This window comes from Rhamphochromis longiceps, linkage group LG15 (genome assembly GCF_057381845.1).
Source record: "Rhamphochromis longiceps isolate RC_006_pf linkage group LG15, R_longiceps_female_GT1.1, whole genome shotgun sequence".
Taxonomy (NCBI): Eukaryota; Metazoa; Chordata; class Actinopteri; order Cichliformes; family Cichlidae; genus Rhamphochromis; species Rhamphochromis longiceps.
In genome coordinates this window covers 36,727,602-36,737,555 of record NC_140571.1, presented here as the reverse complement: position 1 = coordinate 36,737,555, position 9,954 = coordinate 36,727,602, and the positions used below count along the sequence as shown (strand labels likewise).

Below are 9,954 nucleotides of genomic sequence, written 5' to 3'. Positions count from 1 at the left end.
ATTGTGTTTGCTGTTATCTAAATTAGGTCACTTGAAGTTTGTTGATGTTGGTTTGATCCTTTTTATTATGATGATGCACGAACAACAGCCTGTTTTAGCCTTGGAAAATGTAGCTAGGTTGCTAGGCAGATTTGGCCAGCTAGCTACTTCTTTTCTTGCTTCTTGCGATTTGTTTGCAATTGTTTGCTGTGTCTTGCGCATCTGTTTCTGCAGCTTTAACTTCATTAGTACCAATCCAACTCCACAACGCAACAAACCCCGCCTACGAGCGTGTTACACTCAGATTCGCATTACTGGTGTTTGTGTGACAGTTTAAGTTTCGTTTTCTTTTCTACGGAAAAGGCAGTGGCTCTTTCATTTGCGGTGTGTCCTGAGCTGCAGCTGCTGGTAACATCTACACACAGGAGTTATGTTCTCGTCTGTTAAAGAAAAAAACAGGTAAGTTCGCAACTTTTAGTATTACAAAGTTTGATAGTTAATATGACAAGATTCACTCTTGCAAAGATGAGTGACAGCTGTAGTGCTGTCACTGTGGCCCATAGCAGTCAGTGTGATATACCGTCAAATAACAGGAAAGGAAAAGACCTGGCTGCACAAACAAATGTTAGAAATTCAACAAAAAAAATTTAAAACTTCAAAGTTTACCTGGTGTTATGTCAAAACCAGGTAAACTTACCTGGTTTGCCGAAAACAAACAAACAAATGTTCACAAGACAGCAAGAGTCAACGATCCAGAGAGTCTAGTCTTCATTATATTCGTTTTATATACGTTTTATTACTCTGAGCAATTCCCTCCGCACCTAAAGCGTGCACTTTATCTTTTTGTGCACTCAAATGGAGCCAACTAGCGCCACCTGTGGCCAAGTGCCATAGCCTACAGCCAGATTAACTTGTGACTCACACACCTGAACCTGGCTCTATCACAACGTTTTATTTCGTTTCTGCTTTTCAGACTCATGTTTTGAGGTTGCTGATATTGTGTTTTAAGTGTAACATGTCAGACACTTCACCCATTGCCTACTGGTGGTGGTCAGAGGGTCCGGTGGCGCCAGTGTCCGGCAGCCTCGCCTCTGTCAGTGCGCCCCAGGGTGGCTGTGGCTACGATGTAGCTTGCCATCGCCAGTGTGTGAATGTGTGTGTGAATGGGTGAATGACTGGATATGTAAAGCGCTTTGGGGTCCTTAGGGACTAGTAAAGTGCTATATAAATACAGGTCATTTACCAGGCCATTTTACTAAAAAACCTCAAGTTTCATGCTGTTCTTTAAATTAGTTAAGGGGTCTTCCTCTAATGTGTACTTTTTTTATTAGTGGCTTTAACTTTGGACTTCCAGTACTTACAACCAAACCCTCAAGTTCTAATGGATTGACACCACTCACAGCAGCTCCAACTACTTCAGTCCAACCTGCTTTTGGCACAACAACTCTCACCAGAGATGATAACAGCGAAGTCACAGATAGTTCAGAGACAAGGGAACCAAGACCTCAGTTCACATTCTTGGGTGAGCCTCCTTTTACACAAAGTTCTTTTGTCAAAGACCCAAATAAGTATGAGAAACCTTTAACATCTCAAGTCCTGTGTTTCACCACGCTACTGTGAAGCTGTCTGTACACAAAGTGCAAATAGCTTTGGAGATCCATGATTTCCTCAGGGATTAATAGTGATTCTGGTAATAAAGTTGGACATTTTGTTCTTTCCTTTTTTGGTTACAAAGTCATTTTAATCAGTGGCATTCAATCAGGGCAAGAAAGACAAGCAGTGCTTATCTGGTGAAATCTACAAACAGACATCAGTTACAACATAACAAAGAAAAGGGTGTTTTTCTTTCATCTTAAACATCATTCTGACATGAAGCTTCTGTAATGCCTGTTGCCATTTATTCTTTGCATTACTGCCATCTTGTGGTCACAATTGTTTATTATCTCTGGAAGCAGAATGCTTGATTACAGAGCTGCTGAAATCCGAATGGGGTATTAGTCCCGTGACAGACTGGCGACCTGTCAGGGTGTAGACCGTCTCTTGCCCTTTTGCTAAATTTCTGGTTCTGGGTGATTTTTATATATTAAATATATTTGTTACACTTTTTAAAATTAAGATGTAGGCCTGTGTTTCTGAGCTGGTTATAATGTGTTTTTTCCTTTCTTTTAAAAAAGACAAGGACAACAACTACATTTTTCTGTAGAATAATTATTTTTGCTTATTTTTTGTGAGTTATTAGTAATACAGTTTTATGTGTAGTGAAGTGTTTTCTTTGTGTTTTATTGTTACTTTTGCTAAAGTAATGGGTCTGAAAAAAATCCTCTACCATTGTCAGCAAATAGTAAAACTAAGTTTAGTTAGATGACAACTATAGTAGTAATATAATTTTACAATTCTTTAGCCAGGAAGGAGTGGCCAAAGGGGAGGACACCCAGGAAGAGTTCAGGAAAAAGCTGTCAGAATGGTATGTTTGATACTAGTCGAATTTTCAAAGACAGGAGGAAAGTGTTTTTTTGGTATTATTTTTTTTTTTTTATTTTTTAAAATTTTTATTTTTTATTTTGGGGGGGGGGGGGGGGTCTTTGCTGAAGTCACTGAATGCCACTGCTTTTAACCCTAGCCTCGATGAATGTTAGAACTTTATATAAATACAACAAATACTGGCTATTTTGTCAAACCGCAATTCTTACATTTTTTTCAGGAGGTCAACTGAAGTTGGAATCTCCATGGAGAAACATGGACTGGACAGAAGAGTGAGTACAGTTGTGCTGTTCAATGAGCTCCTGTTCAACTAGCAGGAACTAGTAGATGTCAAGTAAGTGCATTTTTAAACTTTCAAACACAATGAGTCACTGAATGTATCACTGAACCCAGGCGAAAGACAAGCTTGATGGAGACAATCACCTCCTACAGACGGAGCTGTGAGGAGGTGCCTCAGGCCCGGGTTCTCCTCCTGGGCCCGGTCAGTTCTGGAAAGTCGAGCTTCATCAGTTCAGTCCAGTCTGTGTTTAACGGAAGAGTCACCAACCGGGCCATGGTGGGCTCCTTCTCATCCGGTTTTACCAAAAAGGTACACGAGGAGCATCTGCATGTATTTTAAATAAGTGGAAAAATAAACACAGAGATCCTCATTTAGTTTCATGAGATTATTTAAGCATTTCAAAAAGGGAAAGCATCCACAAGGCCTCTGTTCATCCATGTCAATGAAACTAAACTTTAGGTTTCTGTCCTATTAACTTCCTTTTTGTGTGTGCCAGCTGCAGTCCTTCAACATTCGGGGTAAGAAGGGTGAGGATCATACTGGGCTGGTGCTGTGTGATACCATGGGTATGAGTGAAGACGGGATGACCGGACTGACTCTTCATGACATCCTGTCAGTCGTTAAAGGCCATGTTCCTGAAGGACACAAGGTAAGCATGCCTTGCCCTGTTTGTTCTCGTTTCAGTGCCCCACCCTGCCTCACTCATTCTCAGTTTGTCACCCTGCCTCATTGGCCTCAGATGTTCAGTGAGGCCTAACTCCAACTGTGGTCTCAGGCCTAGTTCATCGCTCACCCCATCCAGCTTTCATTCATCTACTATCAAACTTTATTTAACCGTGTTTGAGGTTGTGGTCCTTGTCAGTGAAGCTGCGCACTTTTTGTTCCCTATGAATCAGCAATAACTCCTTTATCCTGTCATGCTGAGAGTGGGAAAGAGCCAGGTTTCACCCAGGACATGTCATTAATCCATCACAGAGCTAATGCCCACAGCTAATTTAGGCTTGGCTTTAGAAATGCATGCTAGGTTAAGTGGGAGAAAGCTGGAGCAACCAGAGGAAATGAGGAGCAGGAGCAACGTCAAATCACCCAGAAAGTCAACAGCAGCTCCAAACCCCTTTTTAATGCCCGATATTTGTTCCCATCAGGGTAAACTAAAGAACAGTGATGATCAGCTGACTGGTCATATAGTCCTGTGATGTAAAAGAAACAACAAAACAAATCAGTTTCCCAACTTCTCTGACTAGTAAAACAACTGGGATCGCCATCACCCATAGCTGTACCTTATGGTTTGTGCCAACATGTAGAATTGTGTACATGAAGGCACACAGCATAGTTCTTTTTAATACTTTTTCTTTTTTAATAACTTAAAATACTTTCTCTCTTCCAGTTTAGCCCAGACCAGCCAGTCTCCGCCTCAGAAACTGTGGGCTATGTGAAGAGGCCGAGCCTTAAAGACAAAGTCCACTGTGTTGCCTTTGTGGTGGACGCCTCAAAAATCACAACTTACCCCAAAGGCCTGAGCACCACATTTAAACAGCTCAGAAAGCACATCAGTGACCTGGGTGAGCCACAGACACATGTTTACACAGAGCCTGACGTTAAAGGTTGTGTTGCTTGAGTTAGCTGACTTTTGCTACATTAAGAGCAGATTGTTATTGATCATTTTGAGAATAAAGCCTGAATTTCAAGAAAAAGTCGAAATGTGGAGATTACAGATGTTGTTTTGAGATAAAACGCCGCAACGCTTTAAAACACCTTATGTAGATGAGTTAGTGAAAAAGTATAAGGACGATGGTGAACGCTGCATCAGGTCAGAAAGACAACAAAGAAAGCTGAGCAAATGTTTATCTCTAGAACAAATGAACTGAGCACAATCTTTAAAGGGTTTGCATTGTCTTTGCAAGTCTTCATCACAACAGTGTGTTTCTGTTCTTTAGGTGTTCACCAGGTGGCGCTGCTCACCCACGTGGACCAAGTTTGTTTGCAAACAGCCAAAGATGTCACTGGTGTTTATGAGAGCCGCACAATTCAGGATGTGGTAAGTTAAAACAAATCAAATACAGTTCAAGAAATGTTCATATACTGTAACTGCTCTACAAACCAGAATAGGATAAATCCTGCAAACAGCAATGTAAATGTAAAACTTGAAAAGATTTGACTTTGTTTGATTGTCTGAATATAAACAACAAGAGTTTAGAGTCAGTGTGACGTTAGAACAACTTTCCTCACAAACCACACTGAGATGATCATCGTAAGGAGATGCTGATTGTGTTTGGTGTTGTTCTTAATCAGCTGAAGAAACTAAACGCTGGAGGTGTACATGTGTCTGTGTGTTTGCAGATGGGTAAAGCCGCCGCTCTGTTGGGCATGTCCACCTCCTACATCGTTCCAGTGAAAAACTACTCGTCAGAACTGGACCTGGATGTAAACACAGATGTGCTGCTTCTCAGTGCTGTTGATCACATCCTGCAGTATGCTGACATGTATTTCCAGGACAATGCACCACAGAACAAAGAGCTCAAGACAGCCCTGGATCTCTGATTTCTGAGCATTTAGATTAGGAGCATCATACCCATAGCATCATGGCCATTAGATTAGGAACCCGGCTGTTCCTGTTTCAATGTGTTAGAGAAGAGAGTTTTCATTTGTTACAAAAATTTGTGTTTCTGTTGTTTTTGACATAAAAAAAACCAAAATGTGTAAAGGACATCAAAATGCTATACATAGGAACTTTAAACAGTCTTGTTTTGTTTCTAATTAATAAAAACTGACTGTACGCTTTACGTTCTGTTTGTGAGACAGATATATTTTTTAACCAGTCTTTGGGCTTCTTTATTAAAATGTTTTACATTCACCAATGTTTTGTAGTTTTTTCCCTTTCACAGGAAAAAAAATGAAACTTTTTCGCCATTTCATTATTAAATTAAAAATAAAATGTGGTTCACACCCTCTCTAGAGACTTAAGGTTACACATGTGCTATCGCCCAGTGTACACCCTTCTCTCCTCCATCAGAAAGGTTAAAGTGGAAGATTTGTCTTTGCATTTTGAACAGGCTTGGAAACTGGACTGATTCCCCTTACTGCTGTGTCATTCATTAATGCTGTGCAGAGTTCCTTTATCATTATTATGTCTGTGAAAGTTCTCAGTCATCCATGTCATCGTAGTCTAAGGAGCTTGGAAAGAAAAGCATCTGGACTTCTTTAAGTTGCATGAAAGCACATGATAGGGTGGGGCTAGGTTTCACAATGAGCTTTTGTCCCTCTCGGGAAGATACTTGTACAGGGCTTAAATGTAGGACTCTCCACTATTTGACCCTAGAACTGAAGAAGCTTCTCAGATGAGAGGTGAAACGTCTTCAAGCAACTTAAAGAAGTCTATAAGCTTTTCTTTCCAAGCTCCTTAGTTTATCCTTATTACTATTATTATGTGTGCTAGTTTAAATTGCATATATTTTTTAATGAACCGTCTTTTTAATTTAATAGCTGAAGAACCAGTAAGATGGGTCATTCTTGAGAAGAAGCTGGAAAACTGCAGCATGTGACGATGCACGGATCAGTTTGTTTATCATCTCACACTCTTAAAGTGATCCTTATTATTTTGGGAGAAGAAATTAAGGTCAAATGTCTCTAACGTTCATTTCCTCCTGTTCATGTTATTATGAATATAAATGTTCAGAAGTGAACACGGTTTGCTTGGAGCACCGTGCAACAGGAGCTTACGTGGAAGTGGATCCAAGTGCAGATATCAAACGGAAACAGTGATAAAGTTTAACATTCTCACTCGGATCATGACGCACGGGTGCCAAGAAGATAAAAAATTAATGAAAAAGTTCAGAGGAGGTCTATGAGTTTAACTAACGACTTGTGTTGTATTTGTCTTGAACTGAAAGGAAATGAAATAAAAACATCAGACAGGTTTTATTCTAGGAGCTTTTCTAGTAGGACACTTTCAGTTTCATTTCTTTCGAAAGTGGTGCCAAAATTGGAATTTGTGTCCTTGCGCTCCGGGAGCGCGCATTGGGCAGGGAACACGGACCCAAACGTTTTCTTTTGTGAGAAAGGGTCGTTACATTGCTGTTCAGTTTGCAGGTTACAACAGAAAATTGTACATTTATCATTCTCACGTGTATGGAAGCCCTTTTCCGCCACTGAAAAAAACACAAGTATCCATAACTCAAAATTTCAGGATATTTTCTTAAAATTTCGACTTATTAACTCGAAAGTTCGACTTACGAACTCCAAATTTTGAGAAACGTAACTCAAAATTTGGAGAAAATAACTTGGAATTTCGAGTTATGGATCCTTTTTTGTGTGGTGGAAACGGGCTTCCATAGACGTGGTATCGACGGGATGGGACGTTTTGTCTGATAAAAGGATCCATATAAACTTTGACACTCAATATACCACATCCTCAACAAGTAAACGCCTTCGTGTTCGTTTTCAGACGTCCTAGAAATACTATTCTCTGATTGTTCCACCAAAGTTGTTTCTGCTGGGTACAAAAATGCACCTTTCTAAGAGCACCAATGAAAACAATTGTGTGTTTTATTCTTCTAAAATACTTCTGTAGCTAAAATACAATAATAACTTTATTGTATATTTACTGTATATTTAAGATTATATTAGATTATAATTAATTACTGCAATTGATCATAGTCTTTTTAAGTCTTTCTGCCCCAGTCTTGCACAAAGTCGGCCTACAGCCTTCCCCTATTTGGGCAGAACAGTAGTCAAGTCAAGTATTTATTTATTGTCATTGTCAAAGAACAATGAAATTGCGTTTGGGGCTTCCGTACAACCCGTAAAAAAAAAAAAAAAAAAATGCCCCTTAAAACCCAAGTGTAAATATTTAACCCAGTGTGACTTCAGTGCAATGAGACAATCCTTAGCAACAACATGAGAACAAGACAGGTAATGTTCACAGGACATTCAGACAAAGACCTGAGAAACATGACAAAATGCAACAATGCAACCCGTTCAATATTATTGTACTGTGAGATATGATGGTTGTCTATTTAAGAAAGAGGGGGGGGGGGGGGGGGGGGGGGGAGAGAGAGAATAAAGATATAATGCACCAATGCAAACCAGTTCAGTGCTATTAAGAAGTTGGATATGGTTATTGTCTGTGAGAGGGGGGCAGAGAGGGGAGGGGGGCAGAGAGTTCAGGAGCCTCACAGCCTGTGGATACAGGCTGTTGGCCAGTCTGGATGTTCTGGCCTGTATAGACCTGTACCTTCTCCCTGAGGGCAGCAGGTGGAAAAGGTGGCACGCAGGGTGATGTTGGTCCCGCAGGATACTGTGCACCCTCCTCAGACAGCGAGTGGGGAAGATATTACTAATCTCTGGCAGAATTGTTCCAATAATTCTGCCAGCTTCTTTCACCACCCGCTGGAGTGCTTGCTGGTCGGCCTTGGTGCAGCTGGGGAACCACACTAGAAATCCATGCGTCAGGACGCTGCTGATGGCACAGTTATAGAAGTTCAACATCAGAGGTCTGGGAATGTGTGCGCTCCGCAGTCTCCTCAGGTAGTAGAGGCGCTGTTGGGCCTTCCGTGCAACTAAGGTGATATGGTTGCCCCAGGACAGGTCCTCGGTCACAGTTACCCCCAAGAATTTAAAACTGCTCACCCTCTCCACCGCCTCACTGCCAATGAAGAGAGGCAGATGGTTGTCGATTTTGCCCATCGGTGCCCTGCTTAGCTCAACATCTCGAGCAATGGAATTCATTTTCTAAATTGTTTTTCTTCTCTTAAAAAAATGTACAAGATTATCTAAACAAACTGACACTTTAATGTCATTATTATTAATTAATTATTATTTTACAACTATAAGATCCTATAGTAAGTTTTGTACTGTTCTCATCTGAGACGGTATGTTCCATTCCTTTTTCAGAAGGCTGGAGAAATTGTGCACTGGAAAAGGTTAATGGACTTTCATTTTTAGCATTAATTAGTTTAAAACATTGATTGGTAAACGCTGCTGTTGTAGCTATATATTTAGCATGCATAAATTGTGTCCTGTTTGTGAAACTTGCAGCAGTTTTAGTATCTCTAACGTCATACCAATATAATGATTATCATTGCAATAACAGTGTTTGCACACAGGGTGGAGCTGAGCGACCAAGACAGATGAACCAATAGCTACTTCGCATGTTGCCACAGATGCAGGCTGGATCTCTCGTCAGGATTCCTCTGATTCCTCAGCTCCTGCAGAACCACAAAATATGAACTGCATAGAGATATTTGATTTCCATCTTGTGTTCAAAGGATTTATTGAATATCACCATCAAAAGGGGCGTGTCCTTCCTGGGCTGGGAAGACAGGGTCAAGTTTATTTATGTAGCACATTTGCTAAACAATGTAAAATGCAACTAAAATAAGTGAAATGCACAACAATGATGCAATAAAATATAAAAGAGAAAGAATAATGCAATAAGTCAATTAAAAACAACAAAAACAACAACAACTAAGGCTGGTGAAACCAAAATGTTTTGCTGCTCAAAGTCAGACCATACGGAAGTGTTTCTGTTTTAAAAGTTCAGTGTGCAGAAAAAATGTTCTTAATTTTGCTGTTGTTTGAAGCAGGTAATGTATCTTAAGAATTTACTTGTGTATGTTCACGAGAATGCATGAGGCGTAGTATCAAGAGAGCTGTGGTATAAGACTGGATTTGACTGTGTCTGTTATTATATGCGTTTCTCAATTGTAACAACATCCTTGAGGATTTTGTGCCTACAAAATTATCTTTTTTTGGTTTTTAAAAATAAGACTCAAGTCAATATTTGCGTTTCAATGCAATTTAAACAGGAAATGTAATCAGTCTTGTACAACAGCATGCTCTCTTTTATTTCTCAAAAACTTTAATTAATAAAGCTAAAACTCTTAATAAATTTATTTTTTTTATTATAAGAATGATCTTTATCAGTCAAATTGTTATTCATTAAAACTTACTACACTCACCGTTTTGTTAATTAGGTAAAATTACAGTAGATTAAGACAATCACACATATGTGTTTCAAACCTGCCATCATTGAGATGCACAGGTTGTCTTTATAGAGAGCTGAGGTTACACGTGGCATCATCTTGTGTTCTCTCTTCCATCTCCATTATTATCTGAATAATATTAAGGGAAAGGCTGACTTGTAAGTGAGGGAGGAGATAGGTAGGCCTATTGCGAACAGGCTTAACAGGTTAAACCTGTCATTACGTCGGAGT

At 39.9% G+C, this 9,954-nt stretch overlaps 1 protein-coding gene across 2 annotated transcripts; it reads left to right on the top strand.

Annotated features, from left to right (window-relative positions):
* The first annotated feature begins 253 nt into the window (after positions 1-253).
* Positions 254-5,604, top strand: ifi44g (interferon induced protein 44g). Of its 2 annotated transcripts, XM_085382003.1 has the most exons (9): positions 254-438; positions 1,311-1,501; positions 2,381-2,443; positions 2,681-2,732; positions 2,854-3,049; positions 3,237-3,389; positions 4,128-4,302; positions 4,678-4,778; positions 5,081-5,604. In XM_085382003.1, the coding sequence occupies exons 1-9, from the start codon at positions 410-412 to the stop codon at positions 5,279-5,281; spliced, it is 1,161 nt and encodes a 386-aa protein (XP_085238129.1). In that variant the 5' UTR covers positions 254-409; the 3' UTR covers positions 5,282-5,604. The 2 variants fall into 2 exon arrangements, with proteins under 2 accessions (XP_085238129.1, XP_085238130.1); XM_085382004.1 differs by lacking the exon at positions 2,381-2,443 and having other exon boundaries at positions 257-438; positions 5,081-5,603.
* The last annotated feature ends 4,350 nt before the right edge of the window (positions 5,605-9,954 follow it).